General features: G+C 39.6%; 1 protein-coding gene across 4 annotated transcripts; it reads right to left on the bottom strand.

Moving 5' to 3' along the window:
- Nucleotides 1-3,559: 3,559 nt before the first annotated feature.
- On the bottom strand, nucleotides 3,560-21,308 carry epn3a (epsin 3a). 4 transcript variants are annotated; one of them, XM_057345973.1, is made up of 12 exons: nucleotides 20,675-21,308; nucleotides 17,177-17,879; nucleotides 12,899-13,017; nucleotides 12,772-12,822; nucleotides 10,893-10,970; nucleotides 10,156-10,248; nucleotides 9,233-9,319; nucleotides 8,090-8,222; nucleotides 7,685-7,852; nucleotides 6,721-6,816; nucleotides 6,387-6,617; nucleotides 3,560-6,301 (listed from the first exon to the last, which is right to left on the bottom strand). In XM_057345973.1, the coding sequence occupies exons 2-12, from the start codon at nucleotides 17,772-17,774 to the stop codon at nucleotides 6,015-6,017; spliced, it is 1,941 nt and encodes a 646-aa protein (XP_057201956.1). In that variant the 5' UTR covers nucleotides 17,775-17,879; nucleotides 20,675-21,308; the 3' UTR covers nucleotides 3,560-6,014. The 4 variants fall into 4 exon arrangements, with proteins under 4 accessions (XP_057201956.1, XP_057201955.1, XP_057201957.1 ...); XM_057345972.1 differs by lacking the exon at nucleotides 20,675-21,308 and adding an exon at nucleotides 19,900-20,172; XM_057345974.1 differs by lacking the exon at nucleotides 20,675-21,308 and adding an exon at nucleotides 19,900-20,170 and having other exon boundaries at nucleotides 6,721-6,780.
- Between the last annotated feature and the right edge of the window lie 856 nt (nucleotides 21,309-22,164).

Below are 22,164 nucleotides of genomic sequence, written 5' to 3'. Positions count from 1 at the left end.
CCCAGTTCAGTGCCAGTTACGGCTTATTAACTGGCTGAGTCTCGGCCCATATGTGGTATGGCCATTCTTTGTTGTATGTGGGCCGAGGGAAAAGGATTTGTGTGGACCGGAGCTGGGCCAACACAAAATTGCTATGTGGGAATGCCCCTCGGCGGCGAGGGCTCTTCGACAGCATGTCCCTCCTTCCTCCCGGCTTTCGGCACCAATGTAGCAAAGCTCAATAAAACGTAAGGAAGGAGGCGGGAACCGGCGAACATTCAAACACTTTAATCAAAAATAAATAAACAATAAACAGCAGTAAAAACGGGTGCAGCCCCTCACGGACGACTGCCGGCCACACAAACATAAACAAAACTTAACACTTCCGGGCCCGGTCCTCTCTCTTCGGCAGTCCCGTCGCTCGTCCTTTTATTCTCCCGAGCTCCACCGTGAGGCATGCGGGAGCGGTGCGCGTACAGCTGATACGCCACCGGCCCCGCCTTCCTGCCCCACGGCTCTCATCCAGCCTTCCTCGCTACAGTGTTATATTTACTATAATATGCAATACAATATAAATCTATGTGCAATAAGTAAAGATCTGTTTGAAACTAATTTTGTTTAACTTTGTTTCACATCGTTGACATTCTTTCCTTCCAGTAATTTTATCCGTGCCATATAAATGTATTGTGATATCCCTTATGATGACCAAAAACAGGATGTTTATCGAGAGGAAGTATAGTTTCAGCAGCGCTAACAGTACCTCTGCCGAAACTTTAAATAAAAAGGATTTTAGAGAGAGAGCTTTGTGCTTTTCAGAAGACAGACTCGGTAGCGGCTCCTGGCTAATGATTTATTCTGGGTCGTAGGTATTGTAGGATATATAAATGTAACTGCATGAAGACTACAGTAAGTTTAAGATTCAAATGACTGAACGTAACGTCTTTGCGTAATTCAGCCTGAAGGTGTCGCTTGAATGTTGATTAAAATCACATGAATGCCATCTTAAAAATACATAATAATGTTTTATTATGTGTCTGAATACTAATTTAAAAGGTTACAGGCTTAAAAAAAACTTGGGAAAACAAAGTTCTCATAACAAGTAACTGTAATGCATGGGTTACTAAAACAAACAAAAACGAATCAGTAATAGGAATTTAAAATAACATTTATAATAAAGTTTTTGGTTTTGTAATTTTTTTTATTGTTTATTCTTTTGCAATGGTTTCACTTAGAGTGTAGATCTGTATAGCCATATTTATTAATTTACAAGCTTTTTTAAGTTTAGAATTAAACTTAACGATTTATACTCTCACTAATGTGATGGCGATTTATTTCTATTAGAATTTGTTGGGCAGTTGCTGCCAAAATCTTACCCCAACCCTTCTAAAACGATTTCTATTAAAGATAGAGGATTGTGCTTTTCAGGAGACAGACTTCAGACAAAGAGATGTCACCAGGATCAGTTTACTTTATCTCTGACCATGCAAACCTGACATTTAGGAGCGTATGATTTCAGCAGGTGCTGCCAAAATTGTACCCCCTCTCTAAAACGCTTTCTATTTAAGATATAGGTTTGAGCTGTTCAGGAGACAGACTTCAGATTTTCGGCAGTTGCTGCCAGAATTGTACCCCCCTTTCTAAAGCACTTTCTATTAAAGATAGAGGATTGTGCTTTTCAGGAGACAGACTTCAGACAAAGAGATGTCGCCAGCTTCAGGTTAATTTATCTCTGACCATCCAAACCTGAGATTGGGGGGTAGGATTTCAGCAGTTGTTGCCAAAATCATACCCCCATCTCTAAACGCTTTCTATTAAAGTTAGAGGTTTAAGCTTTTCAGGAGACAGACTTCAGACTGAGATTAAGGGGGGTATGATTTCGACAAGTGCTGCCAAAATCGTACCCTCCTCTCTAAAACGTTTTAATTGAGGCTATTTTGCAAATGTTTTACGTTGGGTGGGGGGCCAACTTCAAGCAGGTATCCAACCTGGGTTTGCGAGCTCTTTCCCATAATAAAACCTGCAGGGTAGCTGTGTAGCGTAAGTTACCATAGCTATGAACATTCTTAAGCAATCTACTTTTTTGAGTTCGACAACTCAGTTTGCGCAGTTTTGCTCCAACCCTAATTAAACACACATCCTTCAGCTAAGATTACTAGAAACTTCAAGGCAGGTGTGGGTTGGAGCTAAACTCTGCAGAGCTGTGGCCCTCCTGGAACTGAGGCTGTTTCAGATGTAGCCCCCTATACCCTTATTCACTATTCCCTAGCTCACTAATATTGTCCACTTAAAAAGGCAAATTCAAACAAGTTAGTTCGGACACTCAGTGCACCGGTAGCGCTGTGGGCACCATCTTCTGCCAAGACTTGGGAATTCATTCAGCATGAACCTCGAGGCAGATGGCTAGCAGCTAGCCATGAGTGTACACATTCCCACTATGAATTCGGACACCATGGGATGTCACCTCAAAAAGTACACTATATTAGGGTATAGGGGGCTATTTCGGACACAGCCTTAGTTTGAGGCCAAATGAGCATAATTTTGTACACATGCATATGACTATGAGCTAAATCACAATTTACACTGTGTACACTCTGCTGAGCCGCTCCATGCCGCTGGCAATCTTCAACAAGAGGTCAGGCTTTCATACACAGTCTCTGTATATTCCATTTCAATTGTAGGAGGTAAAATACATCCAGGACAAATTCATGATTCTGCATCCTCACTTGGCAACATCCTAAATTGCGAGTAGACCCACATGTAATTTGTACACTTTCTTGGCATTTTCTCAGCAGATATTGAATATCTGAATTTGATTGCATTGAAGCGGTAAAATGTGACAAATAGAGCCGAGTAGTACGCTCCTATTGGTATCATTAACAAATAAGTGAAAATTTTTTTACTGTAGGAAGACACAAGGGACAGGAAAGTCTAGAATTGTATTATGGCCATTTCAACTTTGTGTAAATCTTAAGCAAATCTATTTCATACAGGAGAATATTCATACTTTTATGTTGTTGTTCCTCTCTTTTAGGAAGTCGTTGTTCAGAATGGATGACATGACATCATTAGAAGTCCACCTCAGGACATCACAACACTGGAGCTCAGTGCCAGATCTGGCCAAGGTCTTCATAAGGTTCTCACCTGGCTCTTTTTGAAAAAACCCTAATTCCATCCATGATGGATGTAGATATCTGTCAACATCTAAGGTGAAGATATGTTCTGGCTTCCAAACGTTCTGTAAGCTGAACTCATTTCCATCACAGTGGTGGGTTTGTTACAGAGGGTTGGGTTTGTTTATATAGTGTTTTTTGTCCTTTTATAAAGAATCCTGTGATGCACCGTATGAAGTTGGATGAATGTGTATGCGAAGCAGTAATCTATGCAAAGCATGGCTTCTTAGAAATACTTAAAATAAAGGGAAGTTTTGATGTACCTGAATGTTTGTTTGGATTTTATATAACATACATCCATTTTTTTTAAATAGCAACAAAGACAAATAATGTTTAAACGTACTGTATATGGAGTAATATGGAATGATATATAGTATGAGAAAAAACTAGAAGCAACAACAAAATGAGGCATGTTATTTTCATTTTTGTATTTGTTGAGCAACATGTCATGTGCAACATTCTTACATTCTGTTAGTATGTGACATTAATTCATTCAGAATACCACAGTATTTACATTCACTTGCTGGAAGTCTGTTCATTCAGCATCAATGCCCATTTTATAAAATCATATGCTCTTTAAATTAATGGCCCCAAAATCTTCGTCCCTTTTATCATCTGACATCCTGGTAATAGAAGCCACACCCACATTAGATCCATCATCTGCCTGGGTTTGACTCACCTCCCCAGATTTCAGTTCATCTCAAGTAAATAGCATTTCAAGAAATCATCAGATATTCCAGACTAATAAATGGACATTAAAGCAGACCTAGAAATTGTTGCATAACATTAGAATAATCCTACAAAGGTATGAGAGGTTTTGGACTTGTGCTTGATTATGTATTGACTTACGAATAGTAAAAGTATTCGATACTGAAAGCATGAGGTGTGTTTAATGTAAGATTATGTCTGGCGGAGCAGTAGAGTTGTATTTGTTGAGAAGCTTGCATCGTTCTGTATTGCCTTGTGATGCACAGGTGATGGTCGCACATTTACACAAACAGCGATTTTATTGCTGGAGGTCACCTAAGCAGTCAGATCTACTGCTAGATGGTCTAACGTTATCTGTGATCTGCACAACTGGCCACAGCTTTTAACAATCTGAACATCAAATTATATTTCTACAGGAGATAAAAGATGTCATTCTAATCTGACAACTATGAATTAAAGGTGCAGTATGTAATTTTTTGGAGGATCTATTGTCAGAAAATAATATACATAACTATGTCTTACATAATGAAGCGTTATGTTTTTATTACCTTAGAATGAGTTATTTCTATCTACATACACCGCTGGTCTCCTTTCATGGAATTCTCTATGTTGTTTCTACAGTAGCCCTAAATGGACAAACTGCTCTACAGAGCGTGTTTCGTAAATACGTTATCTCCTTCGGCAAATCATGAAAACGTGATGCCCTGTGTCAGCAGCCGTAGTGCTTCAAAAGGGAGGAGTGGAGTGAGTTGTTGGTTGCTAGATGTTGCTAAATTTCATACACTGGACCTTTAACAGTCTCCAGAGAAGAGCAGCAGTATATAATTTGCAGCAATGGGTCACATCCCAAACTAAATGAACGATTATCAATGCATGAATCTAACATAATTAAAATACATTCTCACATACAATACTACAGTATCTCACAGAAGACAGATTACATGAACCCTGTCTTCACTCCTACTGGTAGTCGCTATGTTGTGTCGTTGCTCATTTGCATAAAGGTAAACTTTTCATAACTTTGTTGCATCACTGGACACACCTATCATGCATTTCCAATGATCACTATGGCCAGATCCCCCCCCAAAAATAAACAGGAAAACTAAAGGCTGCTCTGTTTCAGTTGAAGTCTCACTGCACTGAACAAAGTATTTTTGTGTGGAAACACTTCAGTACTAGCTGCAATCTGTAACTTTTGTCTCTCTGTTGCCACTCCTGTTTGAAACATAAAATTGCAGGTTACTTCACGTACTGAAGTGTTGAAAAAAAATTCTGCCAAATCCAACCCGACATCTTAAATTATAAATCATTATGGCCCGGTTTCACAATCAAGGTTTAGCTTAAGCCAGGACTATTCCTTGGTTAAATTAGGACATTTAAATTGCTTTTAATAAAATGCCGTAGATAAAGGCATTACTGGTGTGCATCTTGAGACAAAACAATGACATGTTTTAAGATCTGTTTGGGCAAGTTATTTTCAGTTAAGACAGCTCAAACAAACATTTATTTTAGTCTGGGACTAGTCTTAAGCCTTGTCTGTGAAACCGGGCATATAAATTAACCGTTGTGGCTAGTTATAAGTTAAGTAGATTGTTTTAAACATTGCTTGTTTAGGTACTGCTCGATAACTGATTTTTGTTTAATTTTAACCAGAAAAAGTTACGAATTGCCTCTTTTTAAAGTGATCCTATGTAATTTGGAGTGTGCTATACATGAAGTCTACTTCAAAACAGCTGTTTTATATGAGAAGTCGGTGGAAATTTGTGATTTGTTTTATGCGACCACCCACTCAGTGTTTACCGACTGACATCAAGTCCATTATATGTTTGGCTGACAAGGCACCGCAATCCAAGATGAGCACTGCTGACCACCTTTCCCGAAGATTAAGACTCAGTTCGTCATCTTCACTTCTATTGTAAAATCACTTTCATCAGTAAAACTGAAAACTACTTTTGTCACTACAAATCGCTGTATGTGTGAACGGCCTATAAGAGTAACTGCAAAGAGCAAAACCAGAAGGCTGTGAAAAAAAGCCAAGCCATACAAAAACAAGTAGGTCAAATAAACTACTGTTCCAGCTGGTAGTCTTTTAAAAGCATTGTCTTTTTCAAACCAGTAGATGCTGTCCGGCCAGTTTAGGTCTGGATGAGTTATATTTTATAGGAATGGATTCTGGTTGTGTTGGTCTGGATCTCCAAGCGTGGATGTCGTTGAAAGGGGTAGCAGCGGTTGGGGAAGGTTTCCAGTGACTTCCAGCGGGGCGTGCAAAGGCTGGGTGAAGGTACTGGGCAGGGACATGGGCTGTTTGCTGGCAGACATGGGTAGAGCGGTATTAAAGGGGAGAGATGTGGGTACAGGCGATGTGGAACTGGGACGCATCTGGTTTAGAGTGAGACGCTGTTGTTCCTGCTGGAATGGATTAGTTGCTGAGGGAGCGCTTAGTCCTACAAAAAAAAAGTGTCAAAAGAAAAAAGTTACCAAATTATATAAAAGGAGCGATGGTCCACTGTTCAAGTGGTGTGTTCTAACCTGATAAAAATGGGTTGAAGTTCTTGGCAGGAGGGTTGGAGGGTATCAAAGAGTCAAAATTGACAAGCGATGCCGCAGTGGGGCCCAGGAACGCCTCTGGGGTGCTGCAGGTTTGAGGAGTTGGTTTTGGTAGACTTTCACCAAGGGAAGACATATTGAAAAGCTCAGGACTGCCGTGGCCGTTCACGTTTGCCTGACCTCCATCCATAGCCTCATCGAAAAGATCGTCATCTAAATGACATTAGGAAAAAAACAGAAAATTTGTGATGCATTTGTGACTCAAAACAAAAATATGTACTTATTTTCTTTTGAGTAACAGAGTGATTGTGATTGCCTGAAGGACTTGCTGCCCGAGGAGATGGAGTTCTGAGAGGACCAATAGATCCTTGTTTGTCTGCAGGTAGGGGAGAAAAGGGATCAACGCCAGTTCCTAAAAACACATTAGGAAGTATTTGAAGAGTTTGGTTCCAAAATGAGAACTCCGTTTTTAATTTTTTTCAAAAATCATGTTTTTTTATTGTGCATTCCAATTAATATCAATCAAACTGCAGTTGGTTTGTTTTGATTTAAGGCATAATAACTTAAAAAATACAGCTAACTAACACAATAAAAACATGATAACACAATAAAAAACATGATTTTTGAAATAAATTTAAAACGGAGTTTAAAAACCAAACTCTTCATTTATTCCATGTCTGTTAGTTTACTGATTTCTATGTAAGGGTACTTCTAAAAGTTGATATACACATTAAAACATTACAGTTTCTGTTTGTAGAAAACAGACCAAAAATATTGATGAATCATACATCAGTGTTTAAAAAATTTTGTCCAATAAAATGCTCTTTATAGAATTTCCCTCCCCTTAATATCTTTGTATTGTATATTATAGTAAACCGTATTTCTCCGAGCTTTAATATACAGTAGTGGCCAAAAGTGATGTCCAATTTTGAAAAATATTTTGAAATATTTATTAAAAAACTGTATGTGTGTTTCATAATTATCTTTTGAGTGTAAATGTGTAATTTTATTTATTAAGCATTATTTCCTTTGAGCTTTTTTGTTGTTCTAAGCATTTTTGGGAATTCAAATAAACCCCATATTCCTTCATAAGTTTAGTGTTTAATCAAACCTAAGGGGCATTTAAAAGCACACATTGTACAAATATGCCACAAAAAATGGGATTTTGATTGCATGTTCAATTGAAGTAATTGTATAGTATACATAGTTCTTTAGTTTGGATATTTATTTTCATTAGATTTCATTTACATGTGCAACCACTATTGGTCAGCTTTATATACCAGTATGTGCAGGGGATGTCCACGTCTGATTCACAGAAGCAGGGTTCTGGCCACTCTGAGGAGCCTCCCATGGGTCAGGATGTCGCTGTGCCCAAGGCTGGGAATGAACGCTTGAAGCAGGTGGTGCCATCCATGAGCTACCATGTCTAGCATTTAAAGAGCTGGGCTCTGCTTAAACACAATCCATCAGGCGTGTTGAGTTGATATTAATGAGGCAGTATTAAGGTGTAACATGTAAAATCTACAGTCATATTGCTCAATTTTATTTTAATTGCGTAAGCTCAATATGCAGCATATGCAGCTTTTTAGACTCACTGCGGTCTTTATATTTATCCAAATTAATTTCTTCAGGTCACGACATCAATGTCTCTACTAGTGCAGATAAAACAACTCTGTGGATCTTACCCACACAGTCCCAGGGGTCGCCTCTCCTAGGACCAGCCTGGGCGCTATGGCCTCCGGATGAATCCCAAGGATTGGCCCTAGAAGGCACATCAGGGGCTGGAACAAAAATATCTACAAGATCCAGCATGGCAGACTGCCAGAAAAGAAAGCAGAACAGCACTTTTAGACTGTTTTTAGGTCACTACTACACAATAACTACATGCTTCCTTAGGCCTTGTTCACACTTGACTTCTTTTTTGACAAGAAAAAGTTGACAATGGCACTTAGTAAAAAAAAGGCTCGCAGCGTTGTGGTTACAAATAGCAGCCGGCAATGTTCAAAGATAGCATTTGTGCACGAAGGCAGCTTAGAGAGACAGCTTCATAGGCAGCGTAACAGAAGTCTATTTGAATTATAAACAGAGAGCGTCTTTGCTATAACCAATCACATATTTAAAAACTACAATACTAATTTCTCGCAAGAAATGCTATCACAAGTTATTGAAAGTGAAACTTACATTTAGACAAAACTATGCTCCAACCTGCGTTTCGGGTGCCATTTTATTTTTTCGAGCTTGAGCCTTCTCGACCAATCACGTTCCTCGCATGTTGTTATGGAAACGACAGGTCTCTTTCATTGGTTAGAAAAAGGTGCTTGACGTAGAGCGTTTTTTTTTTTTCAGAAAAGTTGAACTTTTTCAACCTCAAAAGACGGTCTGAGCTGCAGAAAAAGACTGAAGCGCTTAAAAAAGCGCTCAGGACTACACGGTTTACTCCATAGGATTATAATGTATATTGTAAAGTATAATGTAAAACAGACGCTAGCAGCTTCAAAAAAGAAGTCATGTGTGAACATGGCCTTAGGCTAGTATTCACTCAGAGTCTGCAATGCGGTTTTCTAACTGCACTACAGCAGCATGCATTTTTGATGCCAATGCATTATAAGAACGCAACATAATTTACAATAACATTTAGAGAATAATAAATATCTAATCTTTTCCAGGTTAAGCAGAGTTTTTGTCCTAATCAGCAGGAATGGCAAACCACAGCGACAGTAACAGTAGATTCAGAAACGATTTTGACAAGTGACAGATTTGGAATGCTTAGATTGGCATCATCGTAAAAATACATTTTGTATTTAAATATTTATAGCATTGTCTCTTACTCCTCCTCCTCTGGCCTCCAAGTCTCGTTTGCTCTCCTCCAGAGCTTTCTGAAGCAACGACTCGTCTCCCTGACGACTGCGTTCCTCCTTGTAACCAACAGACCGATGTGTCAAAGGTAAAGCCTTATGTGCACAACCACTAATCTTAAACATCGCAAAAAAGCTGAGCTCCTGCTTTTATTCAGATTGGACACTCTACTTTCATTATTCGTTCCTCTAAACACGAATGCATTTTGAGCTACAGCAATAAGGAAGCTCAACAGTTCAAAGAAATATGTATTTTTTTAGCTAGACAGTTTAATTTAACATCCATGTTGGTTTAATGAAAGAAAAGAGCTCAAACATTCTGCCTACCATCTCACATATTTTCTAAATAAACAATGTGAGATTGGGATTCATCAGGAAGGGTCAAATGTGCAAATAATGTGGAACTGAGGAGTGCAAGTGAGAGTTACTAATGTGCAAATTTGGCAAAGAGCGAGAGAAAGACAAAGGGAGTGAAGGAGGGATAGAGGCAAACATAATGAACCTTTATGTGGAAAGCCCTGAGACCAGCAGTCAAGAATAAAGCATTTAGCTGTTACTGTATGTTTTGTTTTGTTTTATAAAAATGCAGAATGTGTTTCTTGTTTTCAACCATGTTATTAGACATTTCCTCTACAATAAAGATCTGATCTTTGACACATTTGAGAGAGTTTGATGATCCTTCATTTCTGACCACTAGAAACTTCTCCCGACTTCATTATTTATCTTCCACCAATGTCTAAAGTGGCTTCAGACCTGTTACTTTAGGACTGATGTGAGAAAATAAGTGCTGGAAATTTGTAATGAACTAAAAACAAAAATGATACCGAAATTATTAAGCACAAATGGCCTCTTTTTCTGGAAATGTGCTTTATAAAAGTCCAGAGTCCGTAGTCTACCTGCTGATGTTCCTCTTTACTGAGGTTGAGGGCCAGCTGGAGCTGTGCCTCTTCATCCATGTCCAGAGCAGCAGCTGCGGGTGGAGGCGCCGGCTACATACATCCGCAAATGCAACCAGATCAGAGACACCGATGACAACACAAACTGATGTTGAGCAATGAACAGTTAAAGAGTACATAACTAGGGATTTATGGAGTGTCCAACAACAAGTTTATATACATAGAAGGTGTAAAAACACTACTATTTCGTAATAATAGCCAGTTATTCTTACCTTACTTCTTGACTGACTCTCAAATGATTCGTTCCGCGATTCATCTGTCTAATCCCCTCCTTTCCGCTAGCCTACTCTGATGTGATTGGTCTACCGCGAATGAGGCTCACAAGCTCCGGTGTTTGGGCGAGAAGAGTGAAGTTTTCTCAGGCAGTCCTAGCTAAACGTAGGCGGGGACTATATGTAGTGACGTAAATCCGCGGCGGTTCGCGAATCGGACTAGGGACGACTCGTTTGCGTGATTCAGATTCGACTCCCTTTTCCAAGCCAATAACTTTGTTATTCATTCACCTTCGGATTTACAACTTGGCAGACTGCTTACTTTCAACCACGGCAACTTTACACACGGCATGAAATTTCATTTTCATGATCTCATGTTATGTACTCTTTAAGGCCCAACACTGTTCAACATACACACACTCCACTCATATCGACAACAACTAAAGAGTTTAAAGTGTGCGGCACCTTCTGCGCCTCCTCTTTACTGAGACTCATCGCAATCTGCAGTTGCGTCTGCTCATCGATATCTACAGCAGGAGGGGGCTGGAGAAGAAGAGGAGTGAGATTAGTGATAAGTCAATGAATGTGAGAAAAAACAACTACATTTAATATAATAACACAGTGATCATCATGACATTCCCGTCTAAATGTAAAATTATAAGAATCTTAATGTTAAGAAGTTTTTCTATAAATACAGCAGTGGATTGGTGTTGACACATACTTCCAGACACACACTCATCCCACTGTCATGAATATAATGGGACCTCTGCTGAGCCTGACTTACATTATGAGCACTGGATCAATATGTCAGTCCGGTAACACACTAACAGTTACTGTAGCTTCTATTAGCCCTGCATTATCACAGTGAGATGAGAGGATGCTAATGTCTTTACTGCTGGATGACTGTGCACTTTCTGGACAATGAGAGATGTGTAGCTCCCGCCTCAAGAGTACAACAAAGCGAATCACTCGCCTGCGTTCAGCGATGTCCTAAAGCCTCTGAGCAAACTAGGACATTGATAACTCTTCTGTTATCACTTAAAGCACATTACAACATGAGATGTCCTTAAAGTCCCCGCGAACCGGAAGATGCGATCGTTTTTACTTCTGTATTGTGACTCATTTCCGAGTGAAACGGAGTTTGGAATGAGAAAAATAGTGGGCGTGGCTTTCATCTTCGTCTGTGATTTGATTGGATGTATAAAAACAGCGGCTGCATTTTGAAATGGAACTGGTAGCAGACTGACAGTTGAAGGGGAGGAGTTAACAGATGCTCCGCCCAAGCCTTCTAACATGCGTTGAGGAAGATTGTATTCAGCAAAATATAAAGGAATCATGTACACATTATTTTACCATTATAAGTTCTATTCTATATTTAACTGTGCAAGCACATGTCTAGCTGTACATAGTAAGGTCTTTGTTATCATTTAGGCGCCCCACCAGCCACGAAAAAAGCCACGCCTTCTATTTATCCCATTCATGTCATTTCTGAAATCAGACTAAATAAAACGTGCAAGCTTGTGTTTGTATAAGTTTGGTTATGTGCATTTAGCATGCATGTGTGTTTCGTGATACCTAGCATAACATGGTTTATATCTTAATCAAATCTAAAAAAGAAGGTCGACGTGGAACAAGGTAAAATGTACTGGGTTGTTCAACTGGTCCGTAAGGGAGAATAAATCTTGCCCAGTGATTTACAGACACGCTAGAGTTCGTGACAATAATTTACCAAAATATTTATTATCTGACTAAAATCAAATCAAATTTTAAAGGAAGTAGAAAGCACCTAACAGCTTTAGTTGTTGACGTCAGACGCGTGTATGTCCAATCCTACCATATGTTGGCTCAGATTTATTTAACTTGCTAATTTGGTTTGCAACAAGAAAGAATGTGATTTATGTCGACTGCAATGAGTTTTGTGAGGTGAAATATTGTCAGTCAAGAGCAAAAACGTGGTTTGTGCTGACTGCAATGTGCTTTGTGTTGCGATTTATCAAAATTAGAAACCAAACTTGTTTTCATGTCACAATTTTTGTCAAACCTATTCAGTTTGTTAATACATGCTTGATTTTAAAGGGATAGTTCATCCAGAAAAGAAACTTCAGTCATCATTTACTCGGTCATTTCAAACCTGTAACATGTTCCTTCGAAAAAGATATTTTGAGGAATGTTGGTGGCCAAACAATTGTTGGGTTACCAACATTCTTTTTGTGTTCTGCAGAAGAAAGAAAGTCATATAGGTTTGATCATGACAAGAGGGAAAATGATGACAAAAATTGTCATTTTTGGGTGAACTATTACTTTACGAACAACTTTGTTTACATACAGTATGTACAACAAGCACCTCTGATACTGTGTCGGGGCACCGTCTGACATCTGATGTCATATCCTGTTCCTGAAGTGAAAGCAGAACAGCAGTGTTACAGAGAATAACAATAATCCAGTTGAGAGCAGCATTGTGTGAAGCTCACCTTCTCGCTCTCCTCTCGGCTCATGGCCAGGGCCAGCTGCAGCTGAAGCTCCTCCTCTCCGCTCGTCTGCGGCCGGGCCCGCTCCAGATCAGGGGCCAGATGAGGGGAGGATGAGGAGGCTGGGAGGAGGAAAAAGAAGAAAACGCTCGACTCAACCTCTCGGGTTTGGATGAAAAAGGGATGGCACTGCCATTGAATGTTAAACGAGGGCCAGATCGCCACTGTTCCATGCCGAGGTTGGAATCGCTTTCCTGTGCCACTTTGACTCTGCTGGGGAAACAATGGGGTGTCTGTGTGGGCCAGCAGAAGCTGAAAGGTTTGCTGATGGAGCTTACGTTATAATAACAACCCTGTGCGTGCAGGTTTTATTTGGCAGCACACCCATCTGGATCTGAGGCCTGCTGCATAAACTGCTTAGAGACTTTATTCAAGACTGGTCATAATGGGTTTGACTGACCTTGTACAGTACCTTATATGACCTTATATATTCAAATTGAATTTAATCAGCTTTTCTCCAGTCATTGTCAAAAAACAAGCTATCAAAATGTGCTCGCTGACATTAGTAAAGCGGCCAGAGGAATCTTTCTGCCTTCACCTATGCTCTGCCCACGAAAACATTTTACAATTTTTACTAACAAAAAAGGTTTTATATAAGGTTTTTATTAGTGAACTAATGTGGGGAATAGTGAATGATTGTATAGACGGTTTCATCTTAACAACATAAACAAACGTTACCGCTCATGCGCACTTTTGTGACGCCATCTTAACTTCCGGTGCACATTCACAAACAATACGGTGCCTGTAGATTATTTCTGATAACAATCAAAAGAAACCGAGAAGAACCGTTACTTGGCTAAACTTGTCTCTCCAATATTTGGAATTTTGACTGCGATACCAAGCTCAACCGCTAGATGTCAATGTACCACACGGTTTCTTTGATTGCGACCAAAAACAGGACCCAGTCAACAAATCGTTTATTTAATAAAATGAACATCCAACAAAATTCAACCAATCGTTTATTTAATACAATTATTATACAATAAATAATAATATAAATCAATATTAACATAACTTAAATAAAATATTAAAAACTAGCCAAACACAAACCGGAAGTTAACCGGGGGGCATGTGCGCGTCCGATGAAACGGTCTATAGGGGGCTATTTCGGGCACAGACATGATTTTCAATTTCTATGCTATCCCCACCATCTCTGCTTGGTTCATTGGGGTTCACTTTGAGATTGTGGGTAATGTAGTTCTTCACAAATAATTTAGAAAGTAAACTATTCTCTAAAAAAATAGTCTTGCACATATGCAACTGTCATGGCTAAACAACATTAAAGCTCATGGTTTACATTATCGATGGGAAAAATCAAATGAAAAACGAATGGGATTTTTACTTCTGGAACCCATGTGCCCTCTATTGAAACCCTCTATTGACACAGTCCCACTTGGCCTAGAAGCACTTACTGTACATGCAGTGATATTTACCCAGTCCCGTGAAAGCACGGAGTTCTGCTCTATAAAGCATGTGAGAAATTCAATCATTCAGCAAACACAATACAACCATCTTGGACAGAAAGCAGCTGTAACATACAACATATAGCAGGCTCGCCATGATGTGTGCATGGATGTGCAAATCCAACAGATATGCCCCGAAAATATATAAGTTAAAAGACACGACCTGAAATCATATTCATAGCTGAAACCACATGTGCTTAAGTAAGATGACCACAAACAACAGTCTATGTTCAGCTAAACTAAAACTAAAAACGTCACACTAAAGCCTGGCTCTGACTACAGGATATTCCGCCTGATTTTCACCTCCCGAGAATCTTTTAAAATATCGGGTTCATGACCTCAATCGGGTCCGAGGTTCGGGCCAGATTATTGCGTAATGTGAGGCATTCACAGATCAAATCTTACACATCCCGATCTGCTCCGAGAACAATCGGGGCCGCCCGATCATATTAAACATGTTTGATATTTAGGATTTCGATGACGTTGGTACTTTTACAACAACCAATGAACTGCAAGATGACGGAGTGACTGACAGAACAGTATTAATGTAAACGCAGTGCGTTGGATAGCGGAGATGTACAGATTTCAACAGCTTGTTGAAATGTGGCAACATAACAAATACCTCTATAACGTGTCCTTAAAGTTGTCGCTTCGTAATGTCCATTGTGTTCTGTATTTTACATAGTGAACACGAGCTAATGCTTCCTCACACAACTTGATTTATGCTACCAGAAACAAAACATCCCTGCATGACCACCAGTTGACATAACGCCATACTACCACTAGATGTCCCCGTGTCATCACATTATTTACATCTGCTTTCTGAAGAAATCACGTTATACGCGTGTTCTCCGGTATGATAATCTTAAAATGAATTTGTAGTGTGTGATGTGACAGAAATGTCAAATGTTTTGTTTCAGCATGGTTAAGATTTTAAATAAGAGAATCTATCAAGATTCTCCTTATGTGTGTGCTGCAAGCAGATTTTATAATCGGTCAGGATATTAAAACTCCTGTAATCTGAGCCAGGCTTAACTGTCTCTCCCTCAGACATGACCAAATTTTTAAATCAAAGGATGGTAGTTGAAAACACAATACAAGAAGTTTGTCCCCTCAGGCTCTCCGTAGTCTGACGTACATTGTAAGGAGGTGATAGTTATGTCATTCCCTATGTCCTAACATGTCTACTTGCCTTCTATAATATGGTATGCTAAAAGCAGAAAAAGAGCTGTCAGGATAATGTACCCTTCAAACATTTATGGTCTCATACTCATATTTTCACATTCAAAATAGTGAACTCATCGAATGCAATGGCACAGATGTAAGTTTAGGAATTTACCAAAACTAAAATCTCATATTTTAGCATCTTCAAATGAGTCACTTTTTGCCTTGAATTGGCAGAAATTTGGCTTTTTATCTTGAGGTCTCACTCTAAGGCCTAGTCCACGTGTAAAAAAAAACCCAGGGTCCACACAAAAACACGCTGTAAAGTGCTTTCAAAAGCATGCCAAACCAACAGGTGGCAATATAACCCTAACCATAAAGCCGTGTTGGCCAATCAGAAGCCTGGAATCTGACGTCAAACAAAGGAGATAGTGGCATGCATTCCAACGTCATACGCCAAATCTCTGGTTTCACCGTCTACATGACAACACTGAAACAAGAGTTTCTAAAATTCTTCACCCTGGCAAGAGTTTTCTAACAAAGTTTGGTTTCTGTGACCTTACTGCGTTTGTGTGTGGACGAACGGCCAAACCGCATAGAACAACTGCAGTTTTGACAATACTTGTGTTCGTGTGGACAGGACCTTTTAAAATGTATCCTATCTATTCTGGACCCTTATTGGCTGCTTTTTTATTTTTTGGTCCATCCATTTCAAACACATTTTATTAAAATAAATGTTTTGATTTGTAATAAAAAAATGGATACGTTAGCACAATATTTGCTGGATTTACAAAAAAAGTTTTGCAAGAATCGCATGTGGTTATCATGTCATGATACTGTATATTTAAAAAAGCATAGTTATGTCAGTGAAGTGTCACTTTCCTCTGTATTTAACATATTGCAAAAAGACTTCCAAGGTTGCCTTTATTGGAGATAACTACATGAGGATGATTTTGGAGGCGTTGAAACATCAAAACCTGATACCTGATGCACTTTAAATGTCATACCTTTAACTTTTCACTTGCAAAACCCAACCAGCTCATTTGTTGTTTCCTTAATCCTTCACATTTAATGGATGACTATTTTTATCTTCAGTCATTCACACCCTCATCATGAAAAGCATTAGTTATCCCACGCTCACAAAAATGAGGAAGCACATTCTTGCTATGGGTTAAAAGTGTGTCCTTCTCTTATGGGTGTAGTGTACAGACTTTTCATTATTGACATTGATTGCTCATTGGTTTAGTTAAAGTGATAGTTCACCCAAAAATGAAAATTCTGTCATCATTTCCTCACCCTCTTGTCGTGTCAAACCTGTATGAGTTTCTTTCTTCTGCAGAACACAAAAGAAGATATTTTGAAAAATGTTGACTGAACAGCGATGGCAGCCATTAACCTGCATTGGTTTTGTGTCCATACAATAGAAGTCAATGGCTGCCACCGCTGTTCAGTAATCATCATTCTTCAAAATATCTTCTTTTATGTTCTGCAGAAGAAAGAAAGATTTCTGGGTGAACTGTTCCTTTAACTTCAAAGCCTGATTGATGACAAATGCACAACACCCACACAGAAACATAAGAACAATCAGACTCACAATTGAAGGAGGTCGGTGAGCCCCTAGATCTGCCGATCTCTTCCCCATACAGCGCTGTCATGCTGGGCTGACTGGTGCGGCGCCCCGGGTAAGGAGGCGGTAAAGATCCATATCCCATGGCACTGCTGGTTCCTGCCACACGCTCGCGGGTCTTGTGCGCCTGGGATCTCTCGTGCTTGAGCCGCTCGTCGTCCCTCAACAGGGACACCAGCTGCTTGGACTTTTCCCGCACGTTCACGCCCTGATCCTGACCGTCTCGGTCAATGTACTGGAAATCCTGCAGAGTCTGGATGGCATATATGTTCTGCTTGCACTGCTGGGCCACGCGCTCTGATCCCATCTTGATCAAGTAGTCCAGCAAGGAGAGGGCCTTGTACACGTGCCGCCAGTTCTTGCCGTGATCGTTGAGCCTCTTCCAGATGATGCCCATGACCTCTGTGAACGCCACCACGTTGAAGGTCAGGTCTGCGATTTCCAGCATGAGCGAGGTGGGAGGACCCCACGGGTCGTTGGACGTCGCCTCCCTGACCTTGATCTCCGCATCCGTGTAGTTGTTGACGATGTTCTTCACCTGCCGCCGTAAAGACGAGGTGGTCATGATGACTTAGGGTGTGAAAGAGTGAAGATTGAGTGCTGGGTTTCGATACCGCTGGCTTTTTTTGCCACAGAGATGCAACAGTCTTCAGTGAAATCTACAGCTAACCTGCAGCAAAGGGAACATATGTTAGATTTTATTTCAGCAACTTTCTCCACGGCTCAGGGTCTCTGCCCTTTAAAATCCAATAAACATCATGGAGTGCTGAACTTCTTTGGAAAAAACAGCAATTCCAATGGATTTCGAGTCCGACAGCTGAAAAGTTAGTACTTTTGACACAGAAATCAAAGAAAATAACTTGGCTCCTCTCTGCAACATAAAAAATACCAGGTGCAGTTAAATGTTCTTTGAAGCAGCCAGAAACCAGGAAATGAATGTTTTTATAAATGCTATTGTAGATACTTACATTTTCGAAGCACATCAACTTTCAAACTTTTACGTTTTTTTAACTATTTGAAACTTTTAAAATGGATCGCATGAGAAATTCGCTTACAACCACTATATTTGAAACCCCACAACACATCCACAATCTTTTAGGCTGCCTGTCCTAAGATGAGGAAAGTTACAACAAGTTTGTGAACTGCATTTTTTTGTTTTAATTAACATTCAATCATCTCCACGGATCATTCACACTCTACAAGAATTTCTTCATCTTAATATTTCTTTCTCTAAACAGAGATCCATTAGTGACTGAGGATCTGTTCCATTTTAATGGAGACGTAAATTGTCTGCATACAGCACCAGAACAGGCTAAAAATCTTGCTTTTGACTATGTTTGCAACTGTATGAAATGAAAAAAATACTGTTAACTTTATATAAATAAGACCACACCCTGAATGAAAAAGCTCACATCAAAGTCACATGCTTAGGAAACTGACATTGTAGTACACAGGCCATGACATTGTTGTGGTGACACATTCTGCTCTCTCTTAACTGGGTTTAGGCGACAATCAATAACAGCAGTTTGCCTAACATCACATTTCCAAGGGGAGGCTGTTGGTGCAAAGCAAAGAGGGTGCGAACAATACACAATTATTTCCACCATGAATAAAAACGCATGCAGGCTTTTCGCAGACAGTGTGAAAAAATTGGTTCACATATTCAGCCACAATAGGGGGTACAATATAGTGTTAAAAAAGAGGTAGTAAAAAAACCTGTCATTTAATTTTACTTTCTCTAAATATGTTTATATTGGCATTATAAACTCTTTAAAATAAACAAAACTCGCTTAGTCCACGGGGTACAGGTCAACCCTGTAACCAGCATATCCCCCCTTTTAAAAATAATGAACTCTTCCATAATAAAAACTGTTGTTGCGACGTCATCACTTCAGGAACAATATTTATTTTTAATCACTTTATCTTGTGTTTTGTTTGACAGCATTAAAACATGTTATCATGATTTTGTGCACTGAACATTTGGGTGTTTTAACTGTGATTTTTTTGGAAGGCTTTAATTTTGGAATTGAACTGCAAACTTGTCAACCCTGTTCATCGTATTAAGGCAACATTTAGTGATTTTCCTCGATGTGGTTCAATACAATTTATTAACAAATATCAGACAAAACGTTTAAAATCTTAGAAATACAAATCGCCATTTTTTTTAAATGGGAAAAAACACAAATTTCATTCAATGAGCCAGGGAATGAGTCTTCTCACATAATGTAAACATTTTAGAAAATGCGCGTGTACAATAATGCAAGGCTCGGTAAAGTTACACGCATTGTAACGTTAAATTACACGTGAAAAAATAGTTTAAGCTTGCTTTGTTTACTAACTTAACTCTGTTGACATAAATCAGCTACTCTAGTCGATCGATGCAAAACACAATTTTTAATCCGGGCCGGTTTAACTCCGCATGTAAACCGCTGTAACTGTTGTAATAACCGTTTTTAAATAAACTATAATCGTATTCAAGCCTTAGGGATTTTCGTGTTATGGGACATGGCTGAAAGTCCCACAGTGGCGTTCCCATCCCCACAATGCGGTATTGCGGCAAAACAGCTCAATGTTGAAAGGCGACATTGGGTCGCGTGACTCATCTGGAATAGGAGACTAACATTCGGAAATCATATGTTGACCCAGGAGAGCCAAAATCCTGTCCATGTGAACGTCCTTTGTGTCCTTACCTCTCATAGCTTGACATAAAAGTCCCAACTTCGGGGTCCTGTCGGTAGCAGCGCTCCGCATCTCCGCACGTACTAGTTGATCGTTTTTTCAAAGCTACCGGACGACCGTTTGGCTGCTTCGAAGTTTTCCTCGTTTGTTTATGTTGTTTGCTTTGTGTGGGCCTATCCGGTTGTAAGATATCGGTACATATCCCGAAAAAGGTCCCGGGCTCCAGGCACCCCTGCCCTGTTAAAGCAGAGTAAACTGAACCGAGGGGAGGGAGGCTGGCCTGCACAGCCTTTAACCCGTTGTGTTCCGTTCACACATCCCTCCTTGTTTATCACACGCCGGATTAAAAAGCGAACTTTTCTAACCTTAAACGATCTTTGCAGATCTCACTGGTAATGATCGAAGGTGTATAATTCCTAAACATAAGAGCAACGATGTTCTCTGAGGTGCTTTGTTGTAAATCACGTGAGGATGGTGGGTGTTAAATTACCACAAACTGTCGACCTAACTTTTATTCTCCTGAGTTATTCGTTATTTTCAAGGGGAAGGTCATGGCATATGTAATGGAGACTAGAAAGGTAAGGCACAGACTCCCTATTTAACACACATATTCTGCTACCAGGCCTATTTGTTTTATTTCATAGTATTTCATCACGTTACACACATCTACAGAGAGGATGTGCAGAGGCTAACGGACTGGTGTAGTGTCAACAACCTGTCTCTGAACGTTGACAAAACTAAAGAGATGGTTGTTGACTTGAGGAAGACAAAAGAGTGGTCACTCACCGCTGTACATCAACGGCTCCTCAGTGGAGATCGTAAAGAGCACCAAATTCCTTGGTGTCCACCTGGCGGAGAACCTCAGCTGGTCCCTCAACACTTGCTCCATCACCAAGAAAGCTCTTTTTCCTACGAAGGTTGAGAAAAGCCCACCTCGCTCCCCCCCATCCTGACCTTCTACAGAGGGACTATTGAGAGCATCCTGAGCAGCTGCATCACAGACTGGTTTGGGAACTGTGCCGCATCAGACCACAAGACCTTTGTGTCACGTTTTTGCACTAAATGTCCGTTCTTTTTCTTTTCACTGTATATCGTTGAAATGACAATAAAAGCCACTTGAACTTGGAAAAAAAACCTTGAAAAGAAACTAGGAGAAGGATAAGGCCTGATTTCTGTTCGTAGCATTCTTGTGGCAAGTGTTTGGCCAAGCAAGAGTTTCTGGAAAGACCGGCTCTGCGGCAGATGAAATGATAGGATACTCACCTTGTTTTAGTAGATAAACAAAGGAAGGTCACAAATAAACTCAAAGAGCAGTCACAATTTGATTTTGTCTCTTAAAATGTATTAAGTAAACTGCGTACTTTAACATTAAGAAAAAGACCAGCGCAATACCTGCTAGCAATGTCCACTTGTTTGGCACTTTCCATGAACAGGTTTTACTTGGTGTCACTTTTTTTACTTTTTTAAGTATTGGAGACAAATATTCCACGATTTTGTATTGAAAACTATTAGATGTATTAGATACAACATATGGTCTCAATTATTAAAGCTCCTATTTAGTTTGACCTCCTGAGAGATCCGCTAGGCCCGAGTTACCTCTCACTGCGACCATTAAAATATTTTTTTTTCAGACACATAATGAGATTGGGATTGTTATTAGTATATTATTGGGTGGGTTGTTAAACAATTTCAAAAGCATTTGTGCTACTGTATTCTCTCAAAAGAAGAGAACATACATGTTTCAATGTTTTACTTTCTGATTCAGTCATTGTTTCAGAATCAGAATCAGAATCAGAAGAGCTTTATTGCCAAGTGTGCTTGCACACACAAGGAATTTTCTTTGGTGTTGGAAGCTTCTAGTACAGACATTCAACACAATGACAATACAATATAATACGATTTACAGTCTAAAAGATTCTAAATTGTGCATATATAAAATAAAGACTATTGTACAGAAAATGGGGGATAATAACATATAAGAGACATTGTACCGGGTAGTATATAGTAGAATATACATATTAACAGATTGTATGTACACTTGTGCAAATTGATAATTTAGTAAGTAGAGGTAGTGTTATATACATGTATACATAAGATGTAGATATAATAAGGCACTATAGTGCACACTATAGGAGTAGTGGAAGTGGAATATTGCTCTTAAGGAGCAGTTATCTGTTTAGGAGGGAGATTGCCTGGGGGAAGAAGCTGCTTCTGTGTCTGGAAGTCCTGGTGTTCGGTGCTCTAAAGCGCCGGCCAGAGGGCAGCAGATCAAAGAG

Source organism: Triplophysa rosa, linkage group LG11 (assembly GCF_024868665.1).
Source record: "Triplophysa rosa linkage group LG11, Trosa_1v2, whole genome shotgun sequence".
NCBI lineage: Eukaryota > Metazoa > Chordata > Actinopteri > Cypriniformes > Nemacheilidae > Triplophysa > Triplophysa rosa.
Note: the sequence above shows the minus strand (reverse complement) of the source record. Positions and strands in the feature narration are given on the sequence as shown.

Coding starts and splice junctions, on each gene's coding strand:
- epn3a (XM_057345973.1), bottom strand. CDS start 17,774: ATGACCACCTCGTCTTTACGGCGGCAGGTGAAGAACATCGTCAACAAC. Junction 9,320..10,155: donor GTAAAGAGGAACATCAGCAG/GTAGACTACGGA, acceptor GTTGGTTACAAG/GAGGAACGCAGTCGTCAGGG. Junction 7,853..8,089: donor CGACCCCTGGGACTGTGTGG/GTAAGATCCACA, acceptor GTGTTTAAGCAG/AGCCCAGCTCTTTAAATGCT.